The sequence below is a fragment of the Pteropus medius genome, unplaced genomic scaffold, assembly GCF_902729225.1.
Source record: "Pteropus medius unplaced genomic scaffold, Ma_sr-lr_union100, whole genome shotgun sequence".
NCBI classification, from domain to species: Eukaryota; Metazoa; Chordata; class Mammalia; order Chiroptera; family Pteropodidae; genus Pteropus; species Pteropus medius.
Window position 1 is genome coordinate 55,287 of NW_024354501.1, and position 17,620 is coordinate 72,906.

The following is a 17,620-nucleotide window of genomic DNA, read 5'->3' on the forward strand; positions in this document are numbered from 1 at the left end:
CTGTTGATTCGCACCCAGCTGGCAGCCTTCTCTGGGCCAAGATCACCCTTTTGGTTGTGGTGAAGCTTGAGGAAAACAGAAGATGGTGCCCCTGGTCCCTTCCTTAGCCTCAGCAGTCAAATCGGTGAACACTTTAAAGAGGAATGTTACCATATCTAATAATGCTAGTTTTAACCACATGTGGTTTGCGAAAGCCTACAGGAACAACAGTGGCTCAAATAAGACGGCAGACTCAGCTGCGGAGGTCTGGGCTAGGTGTTCTGCCGCTGGAGAGCGTTCTGCAGTGTTCCAGACCCAGCCTGGCTGCCACTGCTCTGCCGCCTTCACGTGTTGCCTCATGGTCCGATGTGGTTGCCTGAGCTCCAGCTGTCATTTCTGCATTCCAGTCAACAGGGAGGAAGGAGAGTAGGAGGGCCCTGCCTGTCCCTCATAAGCGCATGTTCGGGTGCCTTCAGCACCCTTCTTCCTGTCTCAGCAGCTGGTCGTGTGGAGCTGAGGCACGGCGCTCCTGTGTGGGAAGTAGGGCTTCTTCTGCAGGAGGCAAAAAGGCAGGAGGTGGTTGCTGGTAGCTTCTCAGTCTTTGCCTTGGGAATTTTCCTTCCGCAAAACCGCCAAGGTTCTCGGTTGCACAGACATGTCCCGATGAGACAGTTTCCACTGAACTTTTGGGGGGCCGGCACCAGATGTGTGGAGCCCTCACACCCACTTCACACTACTCTGCAAGGCCTCACACTCTGCCCAGGCCTCGTGGTGTCACTGGACCTCTGTGCACGGGCCGCCCTGCAGCCCTGTGGGCAGGTTGTCACAGCGATGATAAGGGAGGCTGAGGAGACTTGAGGCTGTGTGTCCAGGACGGCGCTGCATGTTGGTGGCAGAACCAGGATCCTGTCTCAGACCTTTGGCACCCAAACCACATGTGGTCCCTGACTTGAGGGAGGTGTGGTGGCCCAGAGGGTTCTCGGCAGGGAACCTGAACGGCGCTGGCCGACCTCGTCACTGTGTCTGGGAGTGACAGGGAGGCGGCCTTTCTCAGTCTTGGGGACAGTCCGATGTGCAGGGGCCCTTCAGGAAGGCCAGCAGGTGGCACTGCCAAATCCTTGAGGAAGTCCGGCCGTCGTGGGCAGTGGGGCTGGGAGCTGTCCAGGGTGGAGAGGTTTGAGGAGGCTGGAGATGGAACCAGCATCTGAGACCCACGTTTCTGCAGACAGCTGGAGTTCCTGGATTTTTTCTAATCATTAAGTACGTGGGCTGATTAACTTTGTTATTTACTGTTTCTTTCAAAGGGCTGCTCAGTTTTTACGGAAAATGGCAGACCCACAGTCCATCCAGGAGTCGCAGAACTTGTCCATGTTCCTGGCTAACCACAACAAGATCACCCAGGTAAGGCTGGCACCCCACCTCTCCGGCTGATGGCACACTGCTGGGGTTCGGACTAGAGGGCCACGTGCATGGTGGCATGGTGTCCTGCTCTGTTACAGTGTCTGCAGCAGCAGCTCGAGGTGATCCCCGGCTACGAGGAGCTGCTCGCGGATATTGTGAACCTGTGCGTGGACTACTACGAGAACAGGATGTACTTGACACCCAGCGAGAAGCACATGCTCCTCAAAGTATGTGGTGGGCAGGGCTGCTGGCAGTGTATGGGGGGCCAGGCTGGCTCTCCGTAGTCTACAGTCCTTGTGCCAGCCTGTTCTTATTCGTGTGCGTGCGTGTGTGCGTGTGTGTGTGTGTGGATAGTGGCCTGCACTACAGGCTCTTGGCATGTTCCTCTGAGTGTGTCCTGGGCCTGGCCCCAGTGCCGCTGGATCCCACCCTGGAGCAGGTGTTCGTGGGTGACGAGGTCCTGGGTGAAGACCTTTGCTCAGCCCGAAGCCTCTCACAGCAGAGGTTATTCTGTGACCTCTGGGATTTATGGGCCGATGCTTTGAGTTACAGTTCTTCAACTTTGGTGTGAAAGCGATACACATTGGGTAGACGCCATATTTTGCTTTTTGAATTCCATTCCTTTCCCGGGCCATCGGTAAGTGGTGTGATCCTCCCTGGCAGTGGCGGACAGTGGCAGTGAGGTGATTTGCCCCACCGTGGGCTAACGGGTTGATTCTGAGCACGTTTGAGGTGGGCTGCGCTTCATGGTGATGTGCAGTAGGGTAGATGTGTTACGTGCATTTCCAACTCTGGGTATTTTCAGATGACAGTTCGCGTACTGGGATGTAACCCCATCCAGAGTCTGCGAGCATCTGTGTACTGTGTCACCGTGATTAAAGACTTTCGTTGGTCAGGAGACGTGGCCATGCACTAAATTCTGTGTTCCTATTCTGTTCCAAACTGGGGAGGTTCTTGGTGACATCTCACATCAGGGAGAGAAGGCCGTTCCACGCTCCCTTCCCTCTGCCCTCTGCTGTGCGGGAGGTGGCCCCGGTGTCTGTCCAGCACAGAGCCCTCCCCGCCAGAGCGGGCCCTGAAACCTCCTCCCCTGGAGATTGCCGTGGAGGTTGGGGCTGGAGGGTGCCGTGCAGCGGGGCTCGCTTCCTGCTGTGCTGTGGGCGGCAGGAGGTGGAGGTGGTAGCCGTGCTGGGAGGACAGCGAAACAGCCACAAGAAATGGCACGTACGGGAGGAGAGCCGCACGTGGAGGGATGGGGTCTGTTTCTGAGAAGCTTTTAAGCTGAGTGAATTTTTTTTAAAAAAGCGAACTGTCATTTCAGAATTACCACCTGTGCCATATAAATGCCATATGGGTTAGTAACCTTGCAGGCCTGAGTTTGATGCCTGATTTTGTGGTTTTTCAGGTCATGGGTTTTGGGCTGTACTTGATGGATGGGAGCGTCAGCAACATCTATAAGCTAGATGCCAAGAAAAGAATAAACTTATCCAAAATCGACAAGTTCTTCAAGGTGAGCTACATTTTCTTAGATAAGCCTTTTTACTGCAGGTATGCGGTTTGAGTTTGGGGCAGTACCCCGTGACCGAGCCCTCAACCTGTGCTGCGGTGGGGTGCCCGGTGCCCGTGCTGACCGTGGAGGCCTCTGTTTGCTCTCCCTCCCGCTACATCGGGGTTCCTTGGTTCGACCCTCGTGTGAGAGGGTCCGTCCTGCACGTGTCCTCTGTCTGGCTGCTTTCGCCGACCTTGTGAGACCCCGCCCGCGGAGCCCGCGGCTGTCCCCGCCAGTGTCCGTGTGCGATTGTGCCGCAGCTCACTCATCCTCTGGGTTTCGGCCGGCGTGACAGTGCGATTCTGCACAGGGGTGGGACAGGGGTCCCGGGCGGGGGCGCACTCAGTGTCGTCGGAGCCTAACGGTGTCTCCACGGGGCGGCGCTGAGAGCGTTCCCGTCACTCCGCTTCCAGCCGTCCCTGCGCACTGCCACTTTCTGGGGGGAGGGGAGAATCCCTCAGTGGGCGCGTCGTTGTGATTTTATTGGCTAGCGTTTCCTGTGATTTAGTTGATGTTTCCCTATGTGTTCCTCTCTCGTACGAAGTGTCACTTCAGATCTCTTGTCTTCTTTTCCCGCGGATTCGTGGCTCTGTGTGGTCGGGACACACCCAGGCATTCTCCCCTATGTGGTTCTCCTTCTCACTTCCTAAAAGGCGTCATCGGTGAATAGAGGTTCTTAATTTTAATCTAGTCTAATATATCAGTCTGTAATGTTTTCTTGAAATGTTTGGAGACAGCTCATGAGATTTTGTCCTCTCAGCTTCTGGAAGGTCATGGTGGTCTCCTTTCCCATTTCGAGCTGTATAGTCAGTCCCTCTGGGACCGGCCTCTGTAGGGTGAGGTCGGGGGTTGACATTCTTGGATTTTTTTCACCGTTACGGACGTCCAGTTTGCCTGTTCATTTACTGTGAAGACCGTCTTTCCCTTCCATTGTCCTGCAGTGCTTCGTGGGTCGTAAACGAAGTGTCTGTACGTGACGCTGTCTTAGGGCCTGTGCCTGCCTCTCCACCCTCGTCGCTTTGGCTTTCCACAAGAAAAGCCTTCATGTTCTGTTCTCAGGACTGTCCTGGGTGTCGTCCCTTCACTTTTGGGTACATTTTAGAATTAGCTTGCTGGTTTTTGCATACACACACGCACACGCACGCACTACTCAGAAACCATTTTTCCTCTTAGACGATTGTGTGGAATTCCATTGAACGTAAAGATCAATTTAGGGAGAATGGACTTTTTTTAAAATACCAAGTCTTCAAATACATGAACCTGATATAGTTCTCCATTCACTTAAAATTTTTAAATTTTCACTAGAAAGTTTGGTTGTATTTTTGCTTATAGGTTCTCTACATATTTTGTTTAATGTGTTCATAAATTTTTTTTAATTTTTGGATGCTATTGCAAATTGTTTCTCTTTAAATTTTCATTTTCTAGTTGTTGCTGGTATATAGAAGCACAATTGACTCTTACTGATCGTGGATCTAGCAGAAGTTAGGTTAGTTTTATTACCGAAATGGTCTTAATGAATGTTGGTTCTTATATTTTATTTTGAAGCGAATGTAGAAATTTTTTACGTCGTTTTTCCAGTGAGTGATTTGCAGAGATAGCTTTCAGCCCGTGGTAATTACAGCGTTACTCATGCTCGTGGGTTTGTGTTTGTGACTAAGCGAATGTGCTGACCCTGTTTTTTTTTGTTCTTTAAATGCAGCAGCTCCAGGTGGTCCCGCTGTTCGGGGACATGCAGATAGAACTGGCAAGATACATCAAGACCAGCGCTCACTACGAGGAGAATAAATCTCGGTAGGAGCAGGGGCGGCCCGGTTAGAGCACTCAGCAGGACCCACGTGCGGTTTGTGACATGCTGCTTACTTACCTGCTGGTGATTTCAGCCATCTGGAACTGAATGCCCAATACAGTAGCCCCTGCCTCATGTGGCTGTTTGCAGTTAAGTTTGTTAAATTGATTTTCTTAAGAACGGCCACATTTCAAATATTTAATGATTGGTGGCTATTGTATCGGTCGCTACAAGTACAGAACCTTTTCGTTGTTATAGAGGTTCCTGCTGGACAGTGCTGGTTGAGAACGTAGACGTGTAAGTCAGTTTTCTGGGCCCAGAGCTATATAGGTAAACGCTCAACAGCCAACCCGGTGGGGCAGAATGTGTTCCAGTGTCTCATGGGTTACAAAACTGTCACCAAGCCGGATCCAGCCCACGCCTGTTTTTATAGGTGTCTTTTACTGAGAACGGTCTTTACGTTTTAAAAGGGTGGTTGTCTTTTTTAATTTTTTTTTTTTTAATCTGACAGCTGCGTGACAGTATAGTCCACAAACCCTAAAGCATTTATTTTCTGGCCCTGCACAGAGAAGGCCAACCCCTGCCATAAAGGGTCTGTAGGTCACAATGACAAATGATAATAGATGCGCAGTCCTCTTTATTAAATTCTGCACAGCAAGGTGAGTCACGTGGTGCTCGTGTTGACTTTCCCCAGTGCGTGTGCCCATAGCCAGCTGGCCGGCCCACTTCCGCCACCATTCTGGAAAGCGTGGTTACGGCTCAGTCTGGTTACTCAGAGGCCGACAGACTTTCTGTAAGGCCACATTGTAAACACACGTGGTCTCTGTTGCATATTCTTCTTTGTTTTTTTGAACAGATTCTTAAAAATGAAAAGACCATTTTGGTGGCTCTCGGGCCATACAAAGTCTGGACACGTTTGGCTGGTGCTGTCATTTGCCAGCCTCTGCATTAACTTATTTCTTAGTAAATGTGCGGTTAAGTGTGATGTGTGATCCACAGTTAGACAACTTTGCGTCCTCCTCTAAGTTACATTCATGAGACCGAAGCCACCTCCCGCCTCAGCACCAGCTTGGGCTCTGGTTTCCGTGGCGCAGTCGTCTCGCCACAGCCAAGTTCAGGCTAAGCGTGCGGAAGTTCGCCTCACGCAGTGCGGTCTCCCCCGAGCGCCGGTGCGTGCTCCACCAGAGGCCCCGGTGAAGTCAGTAAGAATCAGGAACGACGAGTTCCGCTTACTGATTTTTTTAACTTGGTTTCTGGCAAGTCGATAGCATTTAATTGGTAACAATGGGCGTGTTTAGCAGCTGCCTCAGAGGTTCCCACGCGTGTGCCGTCAGCTCTGAGCCGTCCCTGCGGCCTGGCCCCAGCACCGGGGCCCAGAAGGGGCAGGCTCGGTGGGCGGGGACGTCCGCGGCCGGGCTCCGTGCTGTCTGGGGCCTGCAGGGACGGCAGTGCGTCGAGGGTGGACCTGGTGCCGGGCCGGGCTGCACATGCTCGGTGCAACCTGCTGAGCTGCGTGGACGCTGCCAGCATGACCATCAGCCACCCTGTCGTGGGAGCAGCAGGTTAGGAAGGCGCCCCGATCCCCTCACAGACTGGTCCCTCGAGCACAGGGAATAGCTCGGCAGAAGCAGCGAGGCGTCGGCCCGGTGTGTGAGGGGCAGCACTGAGCCCCAGGGCCCAGGCCTCCTGCTCAGATGTCCAGAAGCTCGTGTTCTCGCTCAGCTCCTTTCCCACGACTTAGTGTCACCCTAGCTTGCAGGCGATGTCAGTTTTCCACTCTCCCATCAGGATGACCTTTGCTCCCGAGGCCCTGCTGACGTGTTTCCTCCAGTAGCTCACGTCTTCACCTGTGCGTGACAGGAGTTCTCGTTCCCGCCAGCAGTGTGGAGTCGGGTCCTCACATGGTGGGGCCACATCCTAAATCCAGCAGCACCTCTGTTCTCAGAAAGTAGTTTCTTGCTTAAAGAGAAGCCGTGATCACTTTCCCGCAACAGGCGTGAGAGGTGGGGCAGGGCCCGACTCCGGGCGGTGGGGCTGGGCCGCCGTTTCTCACTGCGAATTCCTCCTTGCCGACGTGCAGGGCTCCTGGGGGCAGCAGGTGCGCTGTCCTTTGTGCCCGCTGTGCATATGTCCTTGGCCACCCAGGCCGTGCGCCGGCGCCCATCCTGCTGGTGTGACACACGTTTCTGCTTCGCCTCCAGCTGGACGTGCACATCTTCCAGCAGCAGCCCCCAGTACAACATCTGCGAGCAGATGATCCAGATTCGGGAGGACCACATGCGCTTCATCTCGGAGCTGGCCCGCTACAGCAACAGCGAGGTTGGTGGCCTCCCGCTCACCTGGGCTGGCGCCGCACGGAGGGCCCTGCAGAGTCACTTCCGCCCCCTGCACCCCAGTGCTAACTCTAATCACTTTGAGAAGCGTAGTTTAGTACAAAGTACTTAAAGGGTGTCTGCGGCCATGCCATCCTGAACAAGCCCAATCCCGTCTGAACTTGGAAGCTAAGCAGGGTCCGGCCTGGTTAGTACTTGGGTGGGAGACCACCTCGGAAGACCAGGTGCTGTAGGTGTGAAAATTAAAAAAAATAAGAGATTGTAAGCTGACAGGGTCCTTGCAATCTGTGAAGTCAACCAAAGGTTGCCTTGCCTAAAAAAAAAAAAAAAATACAGTACTTAAAGGGCACCCGTTATAACGGATGAGACAGTGCAGTTGGCATTGTCTGCACCTGTCCAGCTGTGTTTAAAGGATGGAGAGACCTTGACTTCACGGGCTTTTCTTAGTGTCACGTCAACAAGTTGCTAGAACAGTGCAGGCAGGGGAGGGCATCTGAGGAGTGACTCCGGCCTCACGTCCAGAGAGAGGCGTCCCGAGGCCAGAGGCATGCAGGAATCTCGGTCAGTGGGAGGCCGCCCTGGGTGGAGGGGGGCCTGGAGCCGGGCGTCGTCAGAATCACCTCCAGCTTCGCAGCCAGATTTCCTGCGTCCTCGTTCGGGCAGGTTGTATCCCCCCCACCTGCCAAAGGTGGCTCTGAGCTGGCCCTGCCAGCCTGGGGGGTGGGCAGGAAGGGTCTGGTGTGGAGGAGCAGCGGGCGTCACTTCACATCCTAGCGAGCAAGGCGGTGAGGTCGTGGTGTGGGTGTGTAAATAGTCAGGAGGGACCCAGGGACGGGGGCCGCATATACAGGTCTGATTTGTGGCACTGTAGGAGCCGATTTGTGGCACTGTAGGAGCTCAAAGTTCTCAGAAGGGGGAGCAACTCTGCGGGGGCCCTGCCCCAATGCAGGACGATGAGCGCCCCTGTGCCCCCCTCCACCAAACACTAGTCACCATGTCACCAGAACGACTGAGGGACAGCCCAGGCGTCTCGGGCACGCACTGCCTCTGATGGACCCCTGGGGGGCTGCTTCACCCCTTCTCCAGCCAGCACAGCCTACAGGGTAAAGCTGGGGGAGGGCAGCCCCTCGAGATGTCATGGGAAGCTCTCAAACAGCAGACAGCGCTGGGCCTGTGCTCCGAATCAGTGCACTTGACAGCGTGCGTGGCTCTGGCTGGACGTGCACATCTTCCTTTTATAAAAAGGTGATGATATGATAAGGAAATCTGCCTTTGAATGCTTTGCTAGGTTTACTTTTAGTCAGACTTATGAAGCTAGACCCCACAGACCATACAATCCACCCATTTAAATCTTACAAGTCACGTTTTCCAGCGTGTTCCTTGAGTTATGCAGCCGCCCCACAGCCCACTTGTTAGTTAGCATTCCCACACCCCAGAAGCCACTCACCGTGAGCACTCACTTCCTCCCCACCGCCTTCCCCAGCTCCGTGATCTACTTTTGTCTGCGGATTTGCTCATTCTGCACGTTTCGTGTGAATCGAGTCATAACACATGGTCCTTTGTGACTGGCTTTGTAACCAGCACAGTGTTTTCATGGTTCATCCACATGGTAGCACGTATCAGTGATTCTGCGGGGATGTTCCAGTGTGTGGGCTCACCACGGTTGGTTCCTCCGTCTGTCATGTGGTGGCCACTGCGGGGCTGCTCTGGCCGTCGCTTGCTGCCTTTTGTGGACATGTTTTCGTTTCTCTTGGGTGGACACCTGGGAGCAGGAGTGCTGGGTCACATGGTCGCTCTGTGCTCAGCGTTTTGAGGAGCTTCCGTACTGCGTTCAAGCAGCTGTGCCGTTTCACGCGCCCGTCAGCAGTGCGGGCTTCTGATCTCAGCACAGCCTGGCCGCTGTCTGTGTGTTTATTCTGGCCATCCTCCTTGGTTTTCCGTTTCCCTGGTGACTAACGAAATTGAGCATCTTTTCGTGTGCTTGTTGGCCATGGGTGTGTCTTCTTTGGAGAAATGTCTATTCAGATCTCTTGGCTACTTGTTATTTATCCTGTTTACTATCGAATTGTGTGAGATCTTACATATTCTAGATACCAGCTCCTTATCGGATATATGATTATCAAATATTTTTTCCTGTTCTATGGATTATATTTTCGCTCCCTTGATGGTATGTCATTTGAAGCACAGTGTTAAATTTTTGACTTGTCCAGTTTTAGCTATTTTTGTTGTTTGTGCTCTGGTGCCACAAAGTCGTAAAGATTTACCTCGTTTTCTTCTAAGGGTTTGGTAGTTTTGGCTCTTAATTCCAGATCTGTGGTCCATTTTTAGTTACTTTTTTCCCCACGTAGTACGAGGTGAGGGTCCAGCTTTGTTCCTTTGTATGTGGATATTGGTCTTCCTCACAGAAGCACCTCATCAAAAGTCAGTTGAGCGCGCCTCCCACGTTCCCTGCAGCATTACGTACAGGAGCCGAGACACAGACACTGGCCAAGCGTCCACCCACAGACGCGTGTGTGAAGGAAGTGTGGTGCCGATGTCCCCGGGTGGCTCGGGGCAAGCTCACTGTGCACACGCTTGTCTGGACACTGAGTCTGCAGTAGCTGATCTCTCTGCTGTGGGGGCCGCAGAGTGCCCGGCCTCAGGGCCTGTGGCTCCCGCCTTCGCGGCAGGGCCGGCCGAGGCACCCACATCATGGGCAGGTTCGGCGGGTCATGGGGGCTCACACGTGAACATGGGGCGACCTCTCGCTGCTCCTGTCCTGCCCTAGGTGGTCACGGGGTCGGGCCGCCAGGAGGCTCAGAAGACGGACGCGGAGTACCGGAAGCTGTTCGACCTGGCGCTGCAGGGGCTGCAGCTGCTGTCGCAGTGGAGCGCGCACGTGATGGAAGTGGTAGGCACTCGGCGCCCGCTGCCTCTGCGGACGCCGGACGCCGGCGGAACGTCGACCCCCGTACTTGGTGACAGGTCCTCTTTTTTCCACACTTGTCAAGGAAGTGACTAGTGACTCGATGATGCTCTTTCTGCATTAACTTTGGTTTTTGGATCAAAAACAAATTAGCTCTTTATATTTGGCCTTAGAAGTCAGACTACGTAACGATTTAAATTTAAGACACTTCAACATCCGTTGATTTATGTGTGTTAAAAAAGAGGACTTCATCTTTTAAAACGACATTTAAATTTGTACCGTTGAATTTGAATTCTCATTTTTGTTTAAATTAAATTTATTGGGGTGACATTGGTATAGACCTCAGGTAACGATTCTGTAATACGTCATAATTCTAATTTTTTCAAACGTTTTCTCTGGACTCTGGCCACCAGTTTCTTTTGGTTAGCATTAGTAAAATGGTTTCTGGTGCTACATAAACATTTAGATACCTGTAAGTCATAGATTATTTTCTTTTATTTTGATAAGACAAAAATTCATGTTGAATGAATACATCATCATTTGAAAGCCTGATTCTTTTTTTAAATGGCAAAGAAATGCCTAGAGTCTTAGGTAATCCACACAAAATACCCAAGCCATTTTACCTGATCTCTTAATCCTGAAGTCACATGACCAGAACATTGTGCAGTGTATGGAGATGAGAGAGAGAGAGAGAGAGAGAGAGAGAGAGAGAAAGAGAGGGAGAGGAGAGAGAGTGTGTGTGTGAGTGTGAGAGAGGTGCGGGGGCTTTCGGCTAAAGCATATGCTAGAAGGCCGGCCTCCGGCACCGGTGGCGACGGCCGCGTCTGGCAGACCAGCAGCTCAGCCTCCGGCCTTCCCTCTGCCGCTCCAGTACTCGTGGAAGCTGGTGCACCCGACGGACAAGTACTCCAACAAGGACTGCCCGGACAGCGCCGAGGAGTACGAGCGCGCCACCCGCTACAACTACAGCAGCGAGGAGAAGTTCGCCCTGGTCGAGGTCCGTCTGCTTTCTCCTCCCTGGGCCCTTCAGAGGCAGGACGGGAACATGAGGAAACTGCCGGCTTTATGCCCTTTGCATCTGGCACAGTGGTCAGAACAGAATAAAACAGCTTGTGGGGTAGGGTCAGGGTTTTGCATCCAAGCCAATGAACGAGAGTGGCTTTTAATATTCCTTCTTTCTTTTAGAGTTTTAGTTTAGAACATTTAGGTTGGTAGAAAATTGCAAAGGTGGTGCAGTGAATTACCATGTTCCTGACACCCATTTTCTTTATTACTATCTCATACTTTCAATGAACCGGCGTTGATGCTTTATCCTCCGTTGAAGTCCATGGCCTTGGGCTCCTCGGGGCCACGGCGGTTTCCTAGACTTCCCTTGTCCGTGGTGACCTTGACAGTTTCGAGGGCACTGGGCAGGCATTTGTTGAATGCTCCTCAGCTGGGGTTTAGCTGATGTATTTCGTGATGAGACTGAGACCAGAGGTCTTGGGAAGGGGAGCCACGGAACTGAAGTGCGTTTTCATCACGTCTCATCAAAGGCAACGTGACTGTGACTCGTCACTGTTGGGGTCGACTTGATCCTGTGACAGAGAGAGTGTTGGTCAGATTTCTCTATTGTGAAGTTGCCTAGCCCTCATTTTGATAAAGTTCAATTAAAAATTTTTCCTTTCGTTGCTTATGGTTTTGGTGTCATAGTTTTAGAAACCGTTACCTAACTCAAGTCCCAAAGATTTACTCCTGTTTTCTTGTAAGAGTTTTATGTTCTTCCTCTTCTATTTAAATGTATGATCTCCACTGAGTTAATTTATCATGGCGTGAGGTAGCATTTGTGTCTCCTGTCACCCCCCACAGGTGATCGCCATGATCAAGGGCTTGCAGGTGCTGATGGGCAGGATGGAGAGCGTGTTCAACCACGCCATCCGGCACACCGTCTACGCTGCCCTGCAGGACTTCTCACAGGTGACCCTCCGGGAGCCGCTCAGGCAGGCCATCAAGAAGAAGAAGAACGTCATCCAGAGGTCAGCCTCCCACCCACTCAGGGTCTGGGGTGTCAATTAGGTGTAAACAGTGGTAGCATTAACGCTTTCCTAAGATGTTCAGTGCGTTTACCTTTAGCTTCTAGACAGCCTTTTGGTGAGTGGCCCTGGGTGTAATGCAGTGGTTGGTCCCTGCCCCGAGCCGCCCACAGCATATCAGCTGCAGTGTCTGCCGTCGAGAGGCGTCGAGAGGCGTCGAGAGGCCCGGGGTCTGCAGTGTGTTTATCTCGGGGTTGGGGGCCGTCTCAGAGTCTGCCTGGTGATTCCAACCCCCCGGGCCCGTGAGGACACGCAGCCCAGCACCCCGTCTCCCACCTCACAGTGTGTCATCTTCAGTGTTTCTGCATCTGTTTCTTTTGGCCTGTCCCACAAATTGGCTAGAACTGCGTGGCTGTTGCCAGGATTGAACGGCCGTCCTGAGCTGGTGTTCTCCACGTTTATTTTAGACGAGGTCGTCTTTTAGAGACATCTACGTAAAGCGAAGCTGACGGGCTCGCAAGCGCATCGGTTGCATTCGTTGCTTTACAGTTGGTGTGCTTGTCGCCTGGCGTGTGACTTTGACATTTGTGCGATGTGCGTGGTTGCCGTAATGGGGGCTACTGCGTGGGCACGAGCCACGTGTCTGAGAGGAACTCGGTGTTACCCAGAACTTCCCCATGAGGCCGTCAGGGTGGGCACCAGGGTGGATGCGTGGGCCTCCCAGGCGTGTGCCCGTGGGTGTCGTCACATGGCGGAGCCCTGTTGGGGACGGGGACGTGTTCCAGATAAGTTGGCGACACAGGCCCATCCAGTTCTCACGGCTGTGTTCATGACTTCGCGTCCGTCTTAGAAAAAGGGGGTCGGTCATGGGGAGGCTGAGTTTCTGCTCCATATGGATGTTGGTGGTCTCTCCTCCATCCGCCCTTCGTGTGACCCATTGATGCAAATTGCAACTACGCCAGACCTTCTGGGGCCAGTCCTGTCCCCAAGTGAACCGTCTATTGTTAAAATTCTAGTGGGACCGGGCCATTGCCTCGCCCCGCACCGTGCCCAGAGGCGTCTGTGCGTGGGTGGGCTGTGCGAGGGTGTGGTGGTGACGGGCGCTGCGGTTGTGGAAGTCCCCGCGGCGTCAGCGCAGTGTGCCTCCCGTCCAGTGTCCTGCAGGCCATCAGGAAGACCGTGTGCGACTGGGAGACAGGGCACGAGCCCTTCAACGACCCGGCCCTCCGGGGCGAGAAGGACCCCAAGAGTGGCTTCGACATTAAAGTGCCACGCCGTGCTGTGGGGCCCTCCAGCACACAGGTTCTTGTCCCCTCCCCCCACCCTCCTGTCCCCGCCCGTGCCCCCGAGGGTGACCCTGAGCTGCTAGGTGCATAAGCGAGGCTGTGAGTGAAGTGACGTCACCTCTGTCCACTCGAGCATCCCGTGTCCTTGCCGCCCTGTCTTCCCTGCTCCCTGACTCTGGAGCCTCGGCCAGCAGCCCTCTGACTCGGGGTCGGGCGTTCACGTGCAGAGCCTGACTGGCTGCACCAGGTCCCGTCTGCAGAGTGTGGGGCCATCTTTGTCCCGTATTTACGCTGTGTTTTTGGGGTGGCTGTTTAAGGGTGTGGTTATCATGTTTACATTTGGCTTATCAGCATCATGACTAAAGACAAACCTTTGGGAAATCTTAGAATGTAGCTTTCACATGTCCCCAGGCTTAAGCCACCACCTGTTCCCTGTCTGGCACACTTGGGCCCCACCCCCCAAGCCGCTTCCTCCTGACTCACACCTGGCAATGTGCCCTTCTGCTCCCCCTCCCCGCCCCGTCTCGGGACTGGGTCCTTCCTCCTCGTCATGTGTCTCTTGGGGGCTTCTGTCACCCTTCTACTGGTCTTTCAGAGAATGAGCCACACAGCGGGCTCCTGGGTGTGTGAAGCCGCGCAGTGTCTGGGGGACCCCGTCCTGGGTCTGTCTGCTGTGCATGCGTCCTCCGTCTGTGTGCATGTCTCGCTCTGTGACTCGTGTCTCGTGACTAACGGCTCTCTCCGCCTCTCCGTCTGTCGTGTCTAGCTGTACCTGGTGTGCACCGCAGCGCGGTCCCCGAGCGCTGCCGGGCTGCTGCGGCAGCTCGGGTCGCTGGGCGTGGAGAGGCTCTTGCATGTGATTAACGCGTTTCCGAGGCAGTCCTCCGCCCACCCGCCTCTCTTAACCTTTGTGGGTAAGCCACTGTCCGTTCTCGCTGACGCTCCAGTGCTCGCTGTCTCCCAGCAGCAGCTCGGACGCGGGGCGGCGCCCAGACCCCTGGGGAGCCAGCCGGCGTGCCGCGGGCACAGCAGCAGTGCCTCGCGTCCCAGGGTGGCACCACTAACCTGCCACGTGCATTCTCTCCCCCGCGGCTGTTTCCGTGGGTGACGCAGCTCTACATGGTGAGAACCATGCTAGAGTCCCTCGTCGCAGACAAGAGCGGTTCCAAGAAAACCCTGAGGAGCAGCCTGGAGGGACCCACCATCCTGGACATAGAAAAGTTCCACCGGGAGTCATTCTTCTACACCCACTTGATCAATTTCAGCGGTAAGCCATGCTGCTGACCAGCGTCCGGCCCAGCGCGCTCACACCGCTGACTGTCCAGAATGCTTGTGCCCGTCTGGCCGTCCCGGATGGTGACGGATGTCGTAACCTTCGTGGCATTCCGTCACCTTCGCTTTAAACGCGTGACCGGCCGGGGGCTCCCTCCACGTGGCGTGCCCCTTACCAGGGTGAGGGCCGTGGGGCCGTAGCTAACCCTCGGGCCTGAGCACAGAGTCTTTGTGACCACACAGGGTCTGGAAAACAGGTGAGGGTAATCTGTCACCTGGCTTGAGACCAAGACAGTGATAAAGACCAGAAATAGACCCCTTGGGCAGTGATGTGCAGAAGGTGGCAGGTGACCTGGCAGGCAGCCCATCCTGGGGCGACTCCTGTCACCTTGACCGGGGTTTGGACCCCTCTGTCGTCGTGGAGTCGTCCGCGTTTGCTCTTCTGTGGCCGCTGCTTGCTCAGCGTGGAGGCCCTGTCCGGGCTGGGGTGCTGCAGGTTTGGGGCAAAGAGTAAGGTTTTGTGCTTTTATTCCATCATCGGGCGGAAACTTAAAAAAATTTGTCTCCGTTTTACAGTAGAGAGACGCGCACTGAGTGTGGGAGTGATGCTGCCTCTTTATCCTAAAACCAAGTTATCCTGTTTTTATTTCTCCTTTTAAAAAGGATGTGTTTTCTTCCAGTCCCCCAGAAGGGCTCCCAGTGTTGACAGGGCGCACCCGTGGGCTGTGGTCCATGCCAGGCCCATGGGGGCCGGACGCTGACTCTGTTCTTGGGAGCGAGAACCTGCACGGCGCAGGGTGGCTTTGCTTGCAGCCAGGTCCAGGTCGTCCCATCCCTGGTGTTAGGCGCCCACCATGGGACCCGCTCCCCGCTCGGGCCATGCCCGCCTGCATGGCCCTGGGCTGAGAGAGACGGGGCCGGCGCATGGTGCCGCCGTCGTCCGTCTGCTGAGCCTTCTCCGCTCGCAGGAGGGTAACACGGTGTCATCTGCCCCTTTAAGAGACGCTGCAGCAGTGCTGTGACCTTTCGCAGCTGTGGTTCCGTGAGTTCTTCCTGGAGCTGACCATGGGCCGGAGGATCCAGTTCCCCATCGAGATGTCCGTGCCCTGGGTCCTGACAGACCACATCCTGGAGACCAAGGAGGCGTCCATGATGGAGTGAGGGCCTGGGCTCCTCTCATGGCTCTTATTCCTGGTGATGGGGCCCAGGGTGGCATTTGGGAGCTGGGAGGTGGACAAGGGCTGTTCTCAGCACCTCATTTGAAGTCATAATTCCTGGGGTACGACGTTAGAGATTAGTGCAAGTGACGGGTTTCTTGGGGAGCTCAGGCAGTGGAACTGGTGCAGTCTCGCCATGTCCAGGTGCCAGTGAGGCTGTGGGGACTTGGCCGGGGCCAGGCAGAGAGAGGTGGCCTGGCCTCTCGTGTGGCATAGCCTCGAACCCAGAGCAAGTGTTGATTGAACAGCTTTATTTTGAGGTCGGGGCTAGGGGGTCAGAGACTTTCAAAACACAAACTCCATGAAGGGGAGAGGGTGCCTCGTGAACAGCGGGGTCTGATCCCGCAGGCCGTCCTTACACTCGCAGGCACGTGAGTGGCTCCTCTGCCCGTGTGCGTCCGTCCCCCACGGCGTCAGGTCTGCCGCGCTGGAGGCGGTGTGAGGAGCTTGGGAGGCCTCAGCCTGCCACGTGCCTGTGTCGCACCTCTGGAGGCGGGCCCGGCCCCGCTGCCCAGATGGCCTCCCCTCTGCAAGACGGGGGCGTTCTCGCTCCCACAGGGGGCCTTACTTCTGGAGACTGCTGGCCACCACTTTTTGTCCAGACAGTGCAGAGGAGAGGGGCTTTTAGCAACACTGGATGTGCTCGTGGTCACCTGTGGGACCTAGAACCTTCATATGGTTTTGTTTTTAAGTCAGGCAATTCATTCTTAAAAGTAAGAAAATACCTTGTTTTTGTGGTTTTACATGCTTGTGGTAAACTTCGAACCATGCTAAGTGAGGAGCAGTTGCTGGTGGCCCCTGGGCATGGCCTGAGTGGGCGCGTCCTGCCCGTGGGGTAGGCTGGCCTCGCGGGGTGCACTGGCAGGGCCCAGGCAGGGGCAGAGCTGGCCTCGAAAGTGAGAGACGATGTGGTGTCCCTTTCGAGAGTGGAGGGTGGCGTGGGCCTGAGAGCCAGGAGCGCGGGTGGGAGACGGGGCTGACCGCTTGCCCCTGCAGGTACGTCCTCTACTCCCTGGACCTGTACAACGACAGCGCCCACTACGCCCTCACCAAGTTCAACAAGCAGTTTCTTTATGACGAAATCGAGGCAGAGGTGAGAGCCTGGGCACCTTAACCATCCTTTCCTACATTCCCTCGCCCTGAGCATTAGAGGGAGCAACTCTCTTCATGGCACGGAGAGGTTTAAACAGTGGGCTGCACTTGGAAGCGAACATTTCTTTCTGCATTTTAAGCATCTACGTGCGTGACAGTTGGAGTCTTACAACATAAGCTGTTGGGAGACGTGCGTCTTCAAGACACTTGACAGCACGTCGTGGGCACACGTTCATGTCCTTGCCTGTCACAAATAGTCTAAGCACAGGTGCATCGTACCCAGTGGATGTGCTGAACCAACCCTATTCTGTCTCTTTCATTTAGCTTTTTATCTTTGCTTATTACAGTCGTGTGAGCATGACAACATTTTTATCAACTATGGCCCTCGTACACGAAGGTGGTCACATAAGATTACAGTGGAGCTGAAAATTCCTTTCTTATGGCCGAGTAGTAATCCATTATATGTATATACCACCTCTGCTGCACCCATTTATCCGCGGGGGGGCACCCAGGTTGCTCCCATACCTTGGCTGTTGTGCATAGCACTGCAGTGAACGTGGGGGTGCAGATATCTTTTCGAGTTAGTGGTTTGTTTCCTTCAGATGAATACCCAGAAAGGGAGTTGCTGAATAGAAAGATTCTTTGTAAATGTATTATTTGATCTTGATTTAAAGAATCAAAATATGTTTATTTTTCTTCAGGTGAATCTGTGCTTTGACCAGTTTGTTTACAAGTTGGCAGACCAGATATTTGCGTATTACAAGGTTATGGCAGGAAGGTGAGTGTGC

At 54.3% G+C, this 17,620-nt stretch overlaps 1 protein-coding gene and 1 pseudogene across 1 annotated transcript in view; both read left to right on the top strand.

Annotated features, from left to right (window-relative positions):
- The window catches only part of CYFIP1 (cytoplasmic FMR1 interacting protein 1), a 47,770-nt gene that overhangs the window by 13,774 nt on the left and 16,376 nt on the right, over positions 1-17,620 (top strand). The window contains exons 7-19 of the mRNA XM_039853404.1: positions 1,284-1,380; positions 1,479-1,607; positions 2,786-2,890; positions 4,629-4,720; positions 6,917-7,034; positions 9,816-9,938; positions 10,825-10,950; positions 11,802-11,968; positions 13,120-13,267; positions 14,365-14,518; positions 15,524-15,680; positions 16,737-16,833; positions 17,534-17,610. Coding sequence (XP_039709338.1) covers positions 1,284-1,380; positions 1,479-1,607; positions 2,786-2,890; positions 4,629-4,720; positions 6,917-7,034; positions 9,816-9,938; positions 10,825-10,950; positions 11,802-11,968; positions 13,120-13,267; positions 14,365-14,518; positions 15,524-15,680; positions 16,737-16,833; positions 17,534-17,610 — 1,590 coding nt within the window. The remainder of the gene's footprint in view (positions 1-1,283; positions 1,381-1,478; positions 1,608-2,785; positions 2,891-4,628; positions 4,721-6,916; positions 7,035-9,815; positions 9,939-10,824; positions 10,951-11,801; positions 11,969-13,119; positions 13,268-14,364; positions 14,519-15,523; positions 15,681-16,736; positions 16,834-17,533; positions 17,611-17,620) is intronic.
- On the top strand, positions 7,166-7,284 carry LOC120595359 (uncharacterized; annotated as a pseudogene).